Here is a 17,903-nt window from a genome sequence, read left to right on the forward strand (position 1 = left end):
TGTTTAATTTCCTACAGTTGTTAAAAAAGCAAACTTAAAAACAAAGCTCTGTTGTGTGGCTCATCAGCAGGTTTTGACACTTGAACTACAACACAGAAAATCTTACTATTGGATTTCAGAGAGAGACTGACGATACTTGTATTCCTCCATATGAATCAGTAACCCAGGGGATTCCTTTTTTCTAGAGGAACTCTCAAATATTTGCCAGTGGCTAGAGTTGGAGTAAAATTTCTGTTTCCTACCAGGCTCCTTAGCAGGATGTGCTTTCTTGCACTCATTCTTCCCAAGTGTGGCTCTTTCTGCCCTGTCTCCTCCAGCCTGCTCTTGACCTGCTTCTGCCCCACCACTGGGTCCTTCCTTGCTGCCCAGTCCTCACTCTTCTGCTGACCTCAGCCCTTCTGCTCTTGCTTTGTCAGTCCTTGCATCACTCCTCCATGTCACAGCCCTTGCACAGCCCTTCCCAGGCTCACCTGGTCAGTCATCTCATTGCTCCGAGGCACTTGTTCAACCAGTCTCTTTGATTTCTGTGTCTCCCTGTGGCCTCTGGTTGCACGCTCCATGCGTACCTTCCTTGGCTCTTGTCTCTCTTCTCAGAGATCTTTTCCTCACACACGGTTCCTACCTTCCTTGTTCATCGCAGTACCTTGTCCAAAGCCTTTTGCTGAGGCAATACCAGTCTCATGCCAGCATGTCAGATCCTTAGCTCTCTCCCGAGCCACTCTCTCCAGCATTGATGGCTACTAATCCCAGCTGTTACCTTGCAGGTCCATTTCTTCTCTAGTCTTTATCCACGGAGTCTGCTGCTCCCTTGAACGCTTTTCAGCTGCAGCTCCCAGGCTCTGCCGGTTTCTGTGTTTGTCCCTCAGGCTGTCAGTCCCAGTGTATTTCTCCAGCCCTTTCCTCCAGTGTGCGGGTTCCGGTGTTTGTCCTCTCTACATCCAGACTGTACGGCTTCTTCCTCTTGCTGGCTAAGCACGGCCAAGCGAGTCACGGAGAGCATAAAAGAAATGGTCTCCTGCCTGTCAGGTCTGGTGCCTGCCCTCCCCTGCTCTCCATGCCTCTTGCCCGCACTGCCATCAGCCTGCAACCACAGCAGGTAACTATCAGATGGAAAGATTAGTTTTGCCTCCATATCTCCAAGCTGGGAGGATCCTGCTCAGCTCCTCGGCAGGGATGGTAGGTGTCCTGAGAGTGGAGGTAAGAGCTGCGAGGGTGGAATTTGCTTGGTCAGTCTGTGATGGTGGGGTGTTGGTCCGGCAGCTGTAAAACCCCTCAGAGTCCTGAGAGGCTTTGCTTAGTGGGTGCCAATCTGAAGAGATTTTAGTTGATACGTTGAAGACATTTTAGCTGATAAATTCAAACATGGCCTTGTTTTAAAAAAAAAAAAAAAAATCTGGTAAAATCACATTGGTAGTCACCTGGGCCCTAGGAATAGTGAAAACAAACTATTTAATTTTGCAAAGAAGGACTACTAGCAGATGAGGAGAGATTAAAAGAATTTGACTTGCTCAGCAAAAACAAAACAGGCTGAGAGGGAGGTACAGTGCAGGCTACGAATGCCTCAGGGAAGCAAAAAAGGTATTTAAGAAAATGAACACCGTTGTCGCAAAAAACAAAAGACCAGGAGTAAGTTTCAGCTTTACTTTATGCTCCCTGATGCCAGGGATAGCAGATGACACCACTCTGACAAATGTAGACAGATTTTTAACAAAGATGGCAAAAAGCCTATGTCTAGTTTAAAGGATATTTGTATTTGAAGTATCCATCCCAAAGCCTCGAGTCTTCTCATAAAAGATCACTGCAATATTTTCTAAGTGTTGACAAATAACTACTGGATATTTTCATATTTTTGCTCTCAGGCTTCTCAGTCAGCCTTTGACTAAAAAATTTCAAGAAAATTCAACCTTGAGCAGGGGTATTTTCAACCAAACATAAGACAAGGCAACTTAAAATGGATTTTGTAAGAGAAAACAATCTGATAACTTAATTATTAACAGTATTACTAGTGTTGTGTAATTATAAGAACCTGTATTTTCAAGCAGTTAAGTATTGATTGATTGCTGGATCAAGCCTTGAAACTTTGTTTTAAAACATGGGATTGAAACAGTTTAGAAAGAACAAATGACTGTTTAATTCTATACGGAGGGAAACTTAGCAGTCAGGCATGTTAACAGTTGTTACTAAAAGCAGACTACCAATACCACTGTTTCAGATTTTCATCATGTCATTTTTAAAAATTCTTCTAAGTCCTCCTTTTATTTTTTCCTTGAAAACAATCTGTGCCCATCAGAGATTCAAAAGCTACTTAGAACTCCAATTTGCTCTTTGCCTTCCAGAGTGTTTTCATACTCTGATAAACCTTTTATGGCAGGAGTAATTTGGTTTGCTATTAAAACATACATACATACATACATACATATATATATATATATATAATACAATCTACAATGAGAAGTTTAGAAGGCTGAGGAAAGTATTTGAAGCTAGATGATTTCTTATTCCAGATTCTTCCTCTCTTACATAGTTGGCCTTGTAGGCGTAGTAGGCAGATAAAACTCTGTGTGCCTTCCTCAAACCTTAGTTGTTCTGTCACGTTATTCTCTTTTGTGTCTGGCAGATTAGGGGGATCTGAATGGATGCAAGACAGCTGCCATTAAAAAATAATACAAAATTTACTTTTAGGTGATGGGAAGGTTTTTTTGCAACAGTTACATACAGCAGTCATCTAAGGTATATGCATTTCTTTTACAGAAATAATTAATGATTTTGAGACTATGAAATCTTGACATTTTAGGTATTAATATCTATGAAGCATTAATTTTGAAATGAGATAATGATAATCATAATGGAAGTAGCAGTTATATCTTGCTGATGATTTTAGCATAAAACTCAACTAAAATGCCTATTCCCCATGCTGTAGCTTCCCAGATACTCAGAGCTCAAAATATTATCTTCCTGCCTGCAAAACCTTCAGTACCTTTCTGTCAGCTTCTATAATGTAGGTAAGCTATTTCAAGATTAAATCCTGCAATTCATATTGAAAAACTAAATAGAGGAAATAGGTGAGGAATAAAGGAATGGATTAAACATGTAACATATCAGGTCTGTCATGTTGATGATATTATTAGTTTTCAAGTGACATTCAAAAAGAATCCACATTTTTGTTAGCACAGTTTTACTAAGCAGCTTTTCAAGAGAACCAATGGCTAGTTTAAGCTGAATGTTACTTGGCCCCACTTATACAGAGGTCTTGGTTACACTGAATGAAGCATGCCTTGCTTTTCAATGTATCCATTTGAAAAAGAAAAAACAACAAGCAGGTTTTCCTTGCACAGCAACATACTTTAAACACCTTATTTTTCTCTTATCGTGGCTATCTTCCTTGGTGGAAGTTGCCGGGATCTGTGGAGATTATCTTGACAGTGTCCGATCCCTCAGCTCATCTCAGAGTTAACAGGGAGTTACAAATGTGGAGCATCTCTCAGCTTCCTGCTCCTGAAAGAGATCACCGATACATGAAGTAAATGAAACAGAAACTCCACTTGTTGTAGTGTAATATTCACTAATTTCTTTTTTTAGCTACTAGAAGATGGTATCACTTCAGACCAATGAGTACTTGAAATCTGGTATCTCTCTGCAGAACTGTTACACAAGCTGCATTGTGGTTTCTGTTGTCTCCATTGCACATGTCTCATCCAGGGACTACTTCAATATTTTACCCAATTACTACTTAAAGCAGAATGTATAAGCAGTCATCGAAGCAGGGATCAGAACCAAGCACCTCCTTCTCCTTGCAGAGAGCCTTGTGTGCTCTGACGCCAAGCACTACGCTCCCTCTTCCTCTTTCTCATTCCACACCAAGAAATCTTAAATGCTTTTTTTTTTAAAACCCGTACCACTTCTACAACCAGGAGGTTGTTGCAGAATAGTCTCCAGGCTGGCTGCTGGGAGATGAGGGTTTGGGGCTAGGTTTCAAGTTTCTTAAGACAATGAGGAAAAGGCAAACAGCTGCTTCAATGCTTTTATGGTTCAAAAGAAACTAGTGCTCTCTGCTGTTATGAAAGGATGACTGAGGACCAATTTCAGGAGAAAGTTTGGGGTTGTCTTATGTCCCTGAAGAATGAGACACTGCATCATCTTGGGGGACCAGGTTTTTCTGATTACTTAGCTCCTACCAAAAACTCCGTTTTGCATCACGTCAGTTTTAGATGTGCAAGTAGATGGTTATCCAGTAAACATAGTTTCAAGTTACAAAACTGTATTGCAATGTCCAAGTACATACGTGAATCTAGCCCTTTATCCATTTTGAATTTCATGTCCTCAGATAACTTATTTCCTTCATCAAAGTTGCCTCAATAAGGTTATTTTCTAACTGGTGGAATGGTAGAGAGTGACCTACTAGCATCCAGATCTCCTCCAGATCCCATCTCCCTTTGAAAGTCTATGAAAGCATCAGAATTTCCTTGTATAAATACAATCATAGAATCATAGAATCATTTAGGTTGGAAAAGACCTTTAAGATCATCCAGTCCAACCATTAACCTACACTACCAAGTCCACACTAAACCAATCAAGGGCAGACTGGACTAAACCATGTCCCAAAGTGCCACGTCTGCCCATTTTTTGAACACTTCCAGGGATGGGGACTCCACCACCTCTCTGGGCAGCCTCTTCCAATGCTTGACCACCCTTTCTGTAAAGAAATTTTTCCTAATTTCCAACCTAAACCTCTCCTGATGCAGCTTGAGCCCATTTCCTCTCATCCTATCGCTTGTTGCTTGGCAGAAGAGACCAACACCCACCTCACTACAACCTCCTTTCAGGTAGTTGTAGAGAGCGATAAGGTCTCCCCTCAGCCTCCTCTTCTCCAGGCTAAACAACCCCAGTTCCCTCAGCCGCTCCTCATAAGGCCTGTGCTCCAGACCCTTCACCAGCTTTGTTGCCCTTCTCTGAACACGCTCCAGCACCTCAATGTCTTTCTTGTAGTGAGTGACCCAAAACTGGACACTAGTCCTGGTGCGGCCTCACCAGTGCCGAGTACAGGGGCACAATCACCTCCCTGCTCCTGCTGGCCACACTATTCCTGATACAGGCCAGGATGCTGTTGGCCTTCTTGGCCACCTGGGCACACTGCTGGCTCATGTTCAGCCGGCTGTCTACCAACACCCCCAGGTCCTTTTCGGCCAGGCAGCTTTCCAGCCACTCTTCCCCAAGCCTGTAGCGTTGCATGGGGTTGTTGTGTCCGAAGCGCAGGACCCGACACTTGGCCTTGTTAAACCTCATACAGTTCATGCATGTGATGAAATAAACACTGAATGCTTATTTCCATCTTTGCCTACCTTTAGAAAGAAAGAATGTAAATTCTCTCTACAAAGCAATAATTTGTCTTGATGTTTGAAAAGCCTAACTGTTCGCAGAGGTAGTTTAACATAGAATCAGAACCGTGATGCTCAGGAGTTTCAGATTTAGTGTATTTGCCTTCCAGTTTTCTGCTTATTTCTTTATAACATTAAATACAAACGCAGAAACTCTGTAGTTATGTTTACATATCCTGGTAATGTAGGCACTTTCAAGTATGGATGTCCTCTTAAATGACTGGCACAGAACCAGAGAAAAATACTCATTTAATATGGCTGCGTCTCCACTGGTGGATTTTTTTTTTTTTTAGGCTTAGCATAGTTGGTTTTACATTGCCCTTGTTTGTACTTTCATTTGTGTGTCTGTTTTGAATTTTTGATCATTTCTGATAACATACAGTCCCAAGGGACTTGCATAGCCTGATTACATACATTGGATGTTTTGTATTCTGCATTGCATTATCATCTAATCAGGTTAAAGTGGTAAAGATTTACTAATGGGAACATCCAGTTGCCCTAGATTTTGTCTTAAATTTATTAAGTTATTTTACTTTAAAAGTTGATCCACTTTAATATCATTCAATCTGGGATATTAAAGGACAAAAATAGCAAGTTACATTCAACTGATATTCTAAATTATTCTAAATTAGAAGGCATTTTGTTGAAACACAATCAGTAAAACCATGATTCTAACACTTCATTTGCGTTCATATTTATCCATTGCCCACAATGAACATGATGAAGGAAAAAAAAAAATGTATTCCAGGAATTCTGAGATAGTTTAGTATCAGTGAAATATAAATAACTTATAACTAAACTGAAAATTAATTTTTAGTCAATATTGACCTGTACTTCCCAAGAGCTTCCAAAAACCAGTGTGAAAGGACTCACTGCAGTGGAAAGCCTTCTCAAAGATAAGATATGAAAGTGCAAGGTATTTGATTAGAATTCCATTGGCCAGCACAATCTCCAATGTGTCATAAAGTTGGGGAGGTTTTGCAATATGACGATAATTCGCTAGCAGCTTCTCGGCAGCTTTTGCCAGCTGGATTTCTTGACCGAATTTAAAACCTGACCTCTACTAATGCTTCCGCCTTGAGGAATGACAGTGCAAAACCTACTGGTGTTCTTGAGGGTTATCAGATCCTACTTAGGCATGGCTTATCTGATATACGGTGTTGTGCGTTACCTTATACTGTTTTCCAGCTACACCGTCTTCCACCTAGTTTCCACCTGATGTTCTGCAGTGCCTCACCTATGACAAACAGTCCTTTCCCTCCTCAAAGGAAATCATGCCTTGGTGCTTGGCCAAATCCCTCTTACTAGAAGTATACTAAATACTTCTTTGAAATCATCCCCATTACTGGAAACCAGCTGGCTTTTATGGCAAAGTAGCAAGCCTGATTCTCAGGCGGCTGCTGCGCATCACCTGATTACAGTGAAACCCATAGATGCTGGCAGAAATGAGTTTTGCTCTCCTAAACGCTCGTCCCGAGCGCTTTGCCTCCCGAGGCACGGCGGCGAGGACTCCGTGTGCAGTTTGCACCCCCCTGTGGTACTGACGTTGAAACGATGCATTAAGTTTAATCCTGTACTTTGAATGCAGACACAACTCCGCTTAGGTTTGCTTACGTATGACCAACAGGCTTCAATGCACAAGCTGTTACATGCATCACTGCTATGCAAATTCATCAGTTCCCGCTGATCAACAATAGAGGCTACAGATAGGTCTGTAGGCTAATGAGCAGCAGGAATGCATAATCGGAGGCATAGAATAAGCAGCTATAGCATCTGGGCTGTGATCTTACAGGCCTTCAAGCTAAGAAGGGTCAAGCCCTGACCCTCGCTAAGTCCCGGAGCAGGCTAAGTAAGGATGTGTCTGATCAATATTTTAGTGGATACAGAGGACGCTTCACTCACGTAATCCAAAGAAGTGTTGTGTATTATTAAGTTACGTTTTTCACTCGCGTACAGCGATGTGCTTTATAGAAAAATAACAGAAGTGCCTTACACGTCTTGATTTTAACAGAATATAATCGATTTTTTTTCACATGCTGTCCTAATTGTCCAGGAACCCGTTTCAGGACAGTACAGATGTTCTGCATTATTTTGTATTTTTTAAACTGGTTAATATGTTGCTGTAATCATGGAATGCTTATTTGGGACTTAAGCTATGGCACGGAAAACATGTTCCCTAGAAACAAACAATCCAGTGGGATGAGTGGTAAGCATGTTGTGAACAGTGGCTGTGCAAAAGGAGAACAATTACAGACTTCTTATCGAAGCTATTAATCTACTCCAGCAAAGCAATTTTTCAGTTCATTATAAATGTCTTTGGAATAGCAAAGTCGAGATTCTTAAAAATACTTATGTACTCAATAGCTCTGCGTACACATTACTCAGAACTATCTCCACGCTGAATAAAAAAGTAGACTGTAATTAAGTTAGAAGTTGGCACTTCTTAGATGTGAGTTTGCTAGATTTTGCTATTATGAAAAATTCCTTTCTGAGCTTCCTACCTTGTTCTGATAATGAAAGAACATGATTCCTGAAGAGTTAGTAAGCTAAAGTGGGTTTTGTTCATTTATTTTGTTAATGCATGCATTAAGTAAGGTAGAAGGACAACTTAAAAGAGGATAGCTAGTTTTAATACACATAGATGCCAAAGATTGCTCTACCATTGCCTGTTCAGTTTTGATTTCTCAAAAGTATGGGAGTGGGATCTTCTCACAAAGCTTATCTTCCCGTACAGCTGATCAGAAAGAGAGTCTCCTTTTCTCTAAAACTGACATCTCGATAGGGAGTATGGAGAATGTGTTCAGTGGTGTATATGGAACAATCACTCAACAGTGCTTTTGGTTTCTAAGAGTAGGAGGAACTATAGGAGGAATTGTTATTATAAAAAATAAGAATGGGCCATTACGGCCTCTTTTGAGGCCTTAATAAAAATTGTAGCGTACTTTCAAAGATAAATCTGAGAGTTGAGAGATCTTTTCTTCAGAGCTTCAATAACAACTGCTATTGTACTTTGTCCTTGCATACTCCAAGCTGCTACATAAATGCTAACAAAAACATCGCTATAGCACCCTCACAACACCATGTCTGGGCTCTTTCTAATTTTCATATTATACACTAGAAATGAAGAAGGTGAAGAAATTGAAAGGCAAAATCTGTCTCCATGGGTCTGTGTGATCCAAAGATATTGAGAGTTGCTGAGCAGCCAATAGAAGATACAGGCCTGAAGTTGGATGTTCAGAGCTGGGATTAAAGGAAACACTTTCTCTTTCATGGCAGAATCTGGAGCTAAGGACAGGCCACAGGAAACCTAATCCCTGACTAAGCACATCAGGGGCCCTGTTAGGCCTACACGGTCCAGCAAAGTGCCCTCTATACCCTGTGGCAAGCTGCGCACTTCCAGCTCCCGTCGGGAAGACACCTGTATGCAACCATCCTGCTTTATGAGATCCTACAGATCTCATAGTTTTAGCTTATTATATAAATTGGCAGCAAAATATTCCCAGCACTAGAACTAATTATGAAGGCAATCAGAGCTGGGATCAGGCATCTCATGTTTCTGTTTTTCCGTACTTACCTCTTGCTCTCTCCATATCATGATATAGTGAAAAAGAATTTAGTTAATTGGTTTTATGTACCCATTCCCTCCCTCCCCTTTTGAACTTCACCATGAAATACTGTAGAAGGAGAAAAGAGGATTGGGATAGACTTGAAGGAGGTCAGGAGGAGCAACCACTAATAAGTGATCCCCTCTTATTTAGCGGATTATTTAACTGTATATTATTGGCAGTTTTATGCGTAGCAAAGAGTGCATCACCTTGTTACTCTGGATTATGCAGGTTTTGAGTTTTAAAATGGGTAAAATACCCCCCCAATGTAATAATAACAATCCACTTGTCCAACCCACGAGAACTGACAGTAAAAAGGTTCAGACTGCAACAATAAATTTTATCATATCTCAGTCACAGTACAAATGTCTTCTGTAAGTAAAGGCACATTTTAAGCCTCTCAAAAAAAAAGAAAAGGGGGGGGGGGCTACAAGACAAGCCTAAAATAATAGCTGGTTTAGTATCAAAAAATCTGGAATCTAGATGGGCTGAATGAGGGCTGTCTCTGCATAACAAGGTATTCTACGCCTCTCCAAGTTGAGAATAGCGTACCCCTCAAAATTAACATTATACCTGGACCAGCATCAGGTTACACTTTTGAAAGACTGTCACAGTAGCTCCCACATGAAATCACAAATCAAACCCATCATTTTCTAGTCAGGTGCCCTGGAGAAACTACAAGTCTCTCCAATCAGAAAATGCAGAGGAAGAGAAATAGCACCTTGCCCCCCTTTGTGTCCCGATAATCCATGTATAATGTTTATCCTAAATTCTCAACACGGTGTTGAAATGTTACCGTTCAGACGTCTCTGTTTGCCACTTCACCCTAAAGGGGAAAGCCAGAGATGGCAGTAGCCCTGTCCCTGCACTGCATCAGCGCTCGTTGACGTTTCTGGAAGCGCTCTGGTTTTGGGTAGCGGGGAAGGCTGGAGGTGCGTGCAGCCCATAAGCCCACATCAGCCGTCTGTTTGCCGGAGCCGGTTTGGCAAAGCGTGACCGGCAGCCGCCTGTCCTGCCCGCCGACCCAAAGGGGCTGCTCCGAGAAATCCTATTTCCTCCTTGCTTCCCTCCCTCCCTCCCTCCCCGCCAGCCGGCGGGGCCGCTCCCGGGGACGCGGGGCAGGCGGGGGGGCCCGGCGGGGCGGTCACAAAGAGCCCGCGGCCCGGCGTGGGCTCTGCCTGCGGCCGTGGGTCCCTCGCCGGCGTGGGCTCTGCCCGCGGCCGTGGGTCTCCCCCCGACGTGGGCTCTGCCCACGGCCGTGGGTCCCTCCCCGGGCGTGGGCTCTGCCCGCGGCCGTGGGTCTCCCCCCGACGTGGGCTCTGCCCGCGGCCGTGGGTCCCTCCCCGGGCGTGGGCTCTGCCTGCAGCCGTGGTTCCCTCCCGCAGCCGGATTGACACGAGCGATTTCACCGGCAGCTGGGCGATGGCAAATTTTTCCCTTGTCCTGGCGGGGGAGCCAAACGCTATCGATTTGTAGCCCGGAAGGTTTTTTTTTTTTTTTTTTTTTTTTTTCGGTTGTTGTTGCCGCTGCTGCTGGGTTTATTGTTAGAGGGGCGGGAGGCTCATCTGCGAGCCGGCTGCCCAGCCGCAGGCCACGGCTCTGCCCGCACCCCCCTCCAGATGCATTCCCGCTAAAGACCGGCTATTTTTTTGGAGGCTCACCCTCGGCGCTCCGCAGGCGCACCCCTCCTTCCCCCGCTAAATTCCGGGCAATGGTGAGCGGCGCCCCTCTCCCCTGCTCTCCTTTTCCCGTGAGATGCTTTTTCCACGCCACGCGGGGCGGGTGCTCGCCGGTCCTACCGGCGGCCCCGCGTCCCGAGCCGCTCCCCACGCACCCTGTCTGTCTGTCTGTCTGTCTCTCTCCCCGTGCAGAGCTCCGGCAACGCGTCCTACCGATGCTCCATGTCGTCCTCCGCCGATTTCTCCGATGAGGAAGACTTCAGCCAGCGGTCGGGGACGGTGTCGCCGGCGCCGGGGGACACGCTGCCCTGGAACCTGCCCAAACACGAGCGGTCCAAGCGGAAGATCCAGGGCGGCTCCGTGCTGGACCCCGCCGAGAGGGCCGTGCTGCGCATCGCCGGTAAGGCGCGGCCGGGGGGCGGCGGGGGGGGCAGAGGGACCCCCGTCCTCCGGCGCTCTGAACGCGGCCCCCCCCCCCCCGGGCGGTGACTAAGCTCTTTGGCCGCGTTTTGGCGGCCGGGTGAAGGGATGCGTGTGGGGAAGCCAGCCCAGACGCGCGCAGGTGCGCCCATTAAACTTTGAGGCGAGGAGGCATTGGCGGCGCCGGGGCCGGCGCCCCGGGAGGCCGGGGGGCACCGCGCCCCGCTGGGCCGCCCCCGGCGCGGGGAGGCGGGCGGTGCCGCTCGGCGGGGCGAGGCGCCGGCCTTTGTCCGTGCGGGGCCGGGGCTGCGCTGCGGGGCGACGGGGACCGGCCGGGGCCGCCCGCTGCGCCGGAGGGCAGGCGATGTCGAGAACAGGGCGGCGGTCCGCTGCTCCCCGGTGAAGGCTGGAAGCCGCCTGTAAATGAACCCCGGGTGCTCCCCGGGGACGCCGCTGTTTCCCCCCCGCACCCTTTTGTGTGTGCCTGGGCGGGTCCCCTCCCGGGGCTCCATCATCCCCCAGGGCTCCATCATCTCCCGGGGCACCGCATCCTGGGGGCGGCGCAGGCCGCGGTGGCAGAGGCTGCTCCGCGGGCCGGGCTCTCGCCGGCCGCAGAGCGCAGCCGCGGCGGGGGGGGGGGGGGGTTGCGGCGCCGGCCCGGCCGCCCGGGGCCTCGCCCGGGGTCTCGCCGCCGCCCCCCGCAGGCAGGGCAGGAGGCAGCGCTCGGGGGCGGGCCCGGCGCCGGGGTGAGGGCCGGGAGGCGGCGGCGGCGGCGGCCGCGGGGCGCAGGCGCGGTGGGGACGCGGCCGGGGGCGGGTGAGCGGCGGTGGCACCTGCGGCGGGGCCGCGCCCGCCCCGCCCCGCCCCGCCCCGCCGCCGGGAGCCGGGGGTCCCGCCCCGGCCAGCTGCCAGCGCCGGGGGCTGCCCGCGGAGGGCCCGGCCCGCGGCCCCTCAGCGCCGGCGCCGCAGGGCGGCTGCCCCCGCCCGCCCCGTTTGTGCCGCGGGCGTCGCGTCCCCGCCCCGGCGGCCGCCACCCTCCTCGTCCCGGGGGGAGGCCGGGGCAGAGACGCGGGGGGCGGCTGAGGGCCCGGGCCGCGGGGGCAGAGCCTCGGCGATGGGGCTGGAGCCGGGGGGCTGCGGCGGGGAGGCGGCGGCCGGGGCCGCCCCCCTCCGCGCTGCGAGGGGCGGCTACCGAAAGGCGAGCGGCCGGCGGGGGCGTTTCCTCGGCCGGGCTGGCAGCGCCCTCCCTCCCCCCCGCCCTCCCGCCGGCCGCCGGGTTTCTTCTTGTGCCGCCCCCGAGGCTCCTGGCCGCCCGCAGCCGCGCAGGGAAGCGGGCAGGGACAGCCCCCGGCCATGGCTGGCTACCTCTCCCCCGGCGCGTACTTCTACGCCGAGGAGCAGGAGTACCTGCAAGCCTACGAAGACGTCTTGGAGAGATACAAAGGTAGGGCAGCCCTGCGCGCCGCGGGGCCGCCGCTCCCGCCCGGGCCGCCGCTGGCCCCGCCGGGCGTGGCGGCTGCGGCCGGGGAGGCTCCGGCTCCGGCTCCGGCGCTGGCGGGGCGGCCAGGTGCGCCCGGGCCCGCCGCCCCCGGGGGAGGCCGCCGGCCCCGGCTCCCGGAGCGGCGGCCGGGGGGGACGCACTCGGTGGCGGCTGCGGTAAATAAAAATGCCGCCTCTGCCTCGCCGGGGGGCGAGACGCAGGCTCTTGCGTTTAAAAGTCCCTTTTTCGCGTGAAATGTGGACGCGGTGCTCTGCGTCTCCATCTGCATCCGTATTTAAAGCTTCGCTTTATTTTGACCTTCTTTCACCCTGTTTTGGTGGTGTGGGGTTTTGTGGTTTTGCTTTTTTTTTTTTTTTTTTTTTTTTGTGGTCGGGCAGAGAATCATCTTGGTTCGTGTAGCACCTGAGTTGCTTCGTCGAATACAGAAAAATTAGGAAAAAGGCCTTTTATCGTAACAAAGATGCACGCAGCTCGATTTATCTTGCTGGAAATGTAAATCACATCGCTTTCTTAAATCACATCGCGATGGAAGAGGTGGTTTGGGAGACGTGATTCATTACTGGTTTTCAGTACGTTTGGTAATACTAAATCTGAAAACGCTTATCCAAAGTGTTGCGGGTCTGATTTCAATTCAGGTGCGAAAGGGATGGAGTTAACGGTTCAGATTGAATCTTCATCCCAGAAATAGTTTTTACGGCATGGCACGGCATATGCTGACATTTGCAGTGCCGAGTCCTTTTGTAATGTTTGGGGAAAAGATAGGCTAGCTTTTATATCTGAAATGTTTGTTTTGAAGGGTTACAATTTTTCAGCTGTATCTTTCCAGTCAGTTCTAAAGGGTTTGGTTAAATGGTTTCCGCTGATGGGAATGGGAGTGGCATAGTTCAAGACAGCTTGATTCGAAGATACCGATAGTTGATTTTATTTAATCCGGCTTGTTAGTGGTAGTATTTTGAAAAATAACCCCCCTACAGATGGTTATTTTGACATGAGGACTTGTCGGGTCCGAGTCTGCTTCATACCTGTGTCACTTGCAATTTCATGTGTCATTAACAGTATTGACTAATGACTCCTTTGTGTCTGTTGCCCATTGTGTCAATGCAGCTATGGAGCATGTGCACTGTTTCCGCACTGAAATGCATTAGTGCATTTTAGTTGAGAAATAATTACGGTTTGTAATAGATCATCTTCAAAAGCACATCTTTATTCCGTTCTCTCCTATTTTTTTGAAGTCATCAATTACTTTATATATAGCTGAACTGATTTTTGCAAGAATTTTCAAGCAAGTGGACTGTTTACTTTGTAAATAAAGAATACACTGAGAAAACTTGTTTTTCTGTTCTGGTTCTAATCCACAGCACTGCTATTCTGCTTTAGGATACCTTTGATTTGCTGCTAGAGTCAGGTTTAATAAGGTTCATTCTTGTACCAGTTTGTCTACTTGATTAAAAACCTGGGAAAGGTATTAAGCCTGATTTCCCCTATTTCGGTGAGAGTTTTATCAGGAAAAGGACTGAAAGATTTGTTTTTTAAGTCTTGGGGGACAAAAGGATTTTAATTAAAATAAACTCCTAAAAGTAATTCACATCTCTATTAGAAATAAAGTGCATTCTGGAAATATTTAAGTATATCCTATGGTGGGAGTAGCATCGGGTCTGTTCACATGCTATTTTCAGTGGCAGCCAAATCCCGAAATTATTCGGAAGGATCCAGTTTCTGTTGTCTTAGTTTTTAGTGTCATATTCAGTATATTGGTATGCTGTGTTTTGCTGCTCAAGGTATACTTTATTCAGCCTTTGGGAGCAAAGGTAAAGATTTGGACTTGTTTTAATTAAGATATAATGGAAACCTGGAAAACACATTATTTTTTAAAATGTGTTTCCAAGCCGGTCATGATTTCCCATCCGAGCCCCAGTAGTATGACTTCACTATAGCGATTGTTGTCCTGATGACTTGCTGTGGGAGCTGATCTAATCAGAAAAGAATTGCTACAATATAGGCTTTGAAGAGGGAGTGTCATTTCTCTGAATTTCTCAGTTTTGTAAACACTGCCTGTAGTAGTTTTCTTAATCAAATGCAAATTTCATATTTTTAAGACAAGCTCTAATCCATAATTTTAATGCTAATTGTTCTTTTTTTCCTTTTTACAGTCTGCAGAACGCTCTCATATTCATCTAGGGCATTATCAGGGTGCCAAATTATCTGTGCCCCAGCTGTTGAGTACTGTAACTAGCAGAGTCAGCTGTACAAAATTCATTGCCTGTCTTGGAAGGCTTGGGATCATATGATGCCGCATCATTAAGACGTTCGGGCAGTTTGATTTGGGAAGAGAAAAGCAGTCCTTTTTAAATGTAGAAAAAATGTAGAAAAGTGAAATTTTACTCTGCATCCATTTCTGCAGCCAAAGTAAGCTGCGGATCTTGAAGACTGTGCAATACCAAGTACCTTGTTGCTTTAACCGTTGAAACCAGGATATTTGTATGTCTCTGAATTCTGTCTGCTGACCATGTCTCTGGCTGTGACAGTAAATAATTAGGCAACTGTTTGCTAAATCTGAGACAGCACAGAAGAGCTGTTTGCTATGGGAGAAGGAGTGTTGTTTTCCGATTCCTGGTCAGCTCTGTTGGTGGCTGTCATATTTTTTTTTCTTGATTCATGTAGTAATTAATTGGCAGTATTTCCAAAGCATTTTGGTGGAGGAAAAAAAGTCACGTTATCTCAGATGATTTAGAAATCATGTTGAATCAAGCTACTTATTCAGGGAAGAAATGCTTCTTTGTTAGTACCTCTAAGAATTCAAAGGCAAAGCCTTTACTGTGATAGTAGCAATAAAATGTCGAGTATATTTTATCTGAAATGTTTGATGTATTTCACATCTTGTTTGTGACTGAATAGGAACATGAGAAATCATACAAATATTTGTTAATATAACTAATGGTTCAACTTTATCTCAAAAACTATATTTAAGTTCTCTAGGAGGTTGTAAAGAACTTAAAAAATTAGTCTTGCTGCTTTGCACGTTAATGTCACTGTTGCCTGGGAATAAAAATTAGTAAAATTGTTAGTGGCAGCCTTCTCGATAAATAAGAAAATGTCCAGTAGGATTTAATATACATTTAATTTTTAAAATATTAAATGCCATCTCTATCAGGTGGTGTAGGTATGCATTGTTCCATACCAACATTATTTGAGTATTAAATATTTGAAGATCACCATTTTCAGCTTCAAGTGCAGTGCATTCATTTGATTTACTCTGGTATAAATCTTAAGTAATACACCAAGAATCAAGACTTACATGTGTGATCCCTCTGAAATTGTATAGTCCATTTCAGGTAAAACTTTTTGGTGTTTTTCAGTTCACGGGGTAAATGTTTATTTAAATACCAGTTGCAACAACCTTCCTTTCCTGCAAGATTTTGAAAGATTATGTAACAAAGTTGCCTCCCTTTGACATCATTATTGAAATGGACACATCTGTGAATGACTGCAAGATTGCTCTCTCTGTAAAAGAGCTAATTCTTCGAGTTAAGTATTGAATAAATCACGAGTTACTCAAGAATGTTCTTATAATTATGTAAGCTGTTAAAAGTTCAGAATACATAGGGTTATCTGGCCCGTGCAGGTCTTTTAATGCTGTAGATTTTGGCTCTGTAGGAAACAGATCTATTAGAAAATTCAGCTTGACGTGACTGCCCACAAAAAATACAGCCCTGCGGTTCAGGGACTTGACTAAATTGTTGTTAGTGATAGGAAAGGTATCACATAAATGTTTTCTTTGGATTGGATGCCTGCTCACTGCTTCCTTAGGGTACTTCGGGCTCGCTGCAGAGCCTCTGTCTCTGTAGGAGGGAGGGGCAGGTCTGGGACTGGGGATAGCAAAATTCAGGTTGGGTTGTGTGAACTTTGGTGCATTCTGTTTCACCACTGGCACTTCTCTCATGCTTTAAAAAGATCTGTAATACTACACATTCAGCTGAAGCACGGCAAACAGTTCTGGTTCTGTATTCTGAGAACAAAGACGCTGGAGATGGCCGAGAGCTAGCAGGTCATCTGATGCATTTTGTTGCCTGTGTAGGGTTTAGAGGTAATGTAATTTGTTTCAATGATTGATTGAGGGTAGCGTCAAGTAAAGCTGTTCTGACATTGTTTGGGTACAGTTTTTGAATTAAGATTAAAAAAAAAAAAAGATGCCTGTCATCCAGCTCCTTTGAGCTGACTTCAGGAAGGGACCGTTTGCTCAGAATGGTTTTTGAACATCTGAAAATAAAGCTGCTGCTGCATTTTAGGAATTTGGAGGCTCCTAAACGTGTTTGGTGTCGGACTTAGTCCAGGGATATTCTTCGGAGGTGGCTTCGTATAGCAAAGACAGGAGGGGCTGTGGCAGACGCTCCTGGCTCTGGAATCTGTGAATTTCTGAATTTCTTTATTTGCGCTCTGCGCTCAGGGGCCTGAGCTTACAGCCTGCAGAAATCTTGCTCTTCTGGGCTTTCGGCTGCAAACTAATCAGGTCTCCTGCTTCAGGACTTTTCATTTTGAACTCGGAAAGAAATACTGGAGTGAGTAATCGAGTAGATGCTTTAAATTTATTTTCCTTCTCCTTTGGCATAACAAAAAAATGGTGGCATATAGGTGTTAGTTTTGCAGGGTATATAAGGAATTTCCACCTTGGATGGTTTTCTTCCACCTCTTTTCAGGTGTTGGTAGTATCTAGCCTTGGAATTAATCACCTTTTTGTTCAAATAGGACGGGGGTTTTTTTGCTGACTAGTGGAGGGTACGGGTGGATTATCCAGCTGCATGTCACCTAATCCTGTCTTTGCCACCATGCAAGTCTTCAGCATGACGACACTGTCGTTTCCCCTGTTCCTAGCACATTTCCTGCAGCAGGTTAGCCTCCCGGGAGCGAAGGGTTTTAGCCAACAGAAAGTGCCTTCAATTAGGGGTGGAAATGTAATGGCATTTGCGCTGCGTGAAGTCAGACAAAATTAATGGACTCCTTGGGCCATGTGAAAATGTAAAGCCTGCCATTTTACTCTGTTTCAACATTCTTCCTCCTTTAAGCAGAAAATTCTCACTTTAAAATTGCTTGGAGATGGTATTTTTTGTTTTGAGTGCATTTCATCCTAAATATGAGCCAGGTCTTGCTGATTTGACTTCTGTGAACACTTTACTTGAGCTAATTTGAAGAGGTTTTAATTTTGTTGGAATAAAATAACAAGAACCTGAATGTTAGCCAGTTCAGCACAGTTCTGTCTGTGTAAAGGCCTCAAGATCTAGGCAGCAGTTTCTGAAGCTGAGTTTGTTGATATACATAAATTGCGGTT

The 17,903-nt window shown here is 46.1% G+C and overlaps 1 protein-coding gene across 4 annotated transcripts in view; it reads left to right on the plus strand.

The window, feature by feature from the left end:
* DST (dystonin) overlaps positions 1-17,903 on the plus strand; it is a 313,286-nt gene that overhangs the window by 24,184 nt on the left and 271,199 nt on the right. For 3 of the 4 annotated variants that reach the window (XM_075707065.1, XM_075707066.1, XM_075707068.1), the window contains exon 1: positions 12,433-12,523. In XM_075707065.1, coding sequence (XP_075563180.1) covers positions 12,433-12,523 — 91 coding nt within the window. Of the gene's footprint in view, positions 1-10,851; positions 11,060-12,432; positions 12,524-17,903 lie in introns of those variants that run through there. The other variant, XM_075707064.1, reaches the window with a different exon arrangement.

This window comes from Pelecanus crispus, chromosome 3 (assembly GCF_030463565.1).
Source record: "Pelecanus crispus isolate bPelCri1 chromosome 3, bPelCri1.pri, whole genome shotgun sequence".
NCBI lineage: Eukaryota > Metazoa > Chordata > Aves > Pelecaniformes > Pelecanidae > Pelecanus > Pelecanus crispus.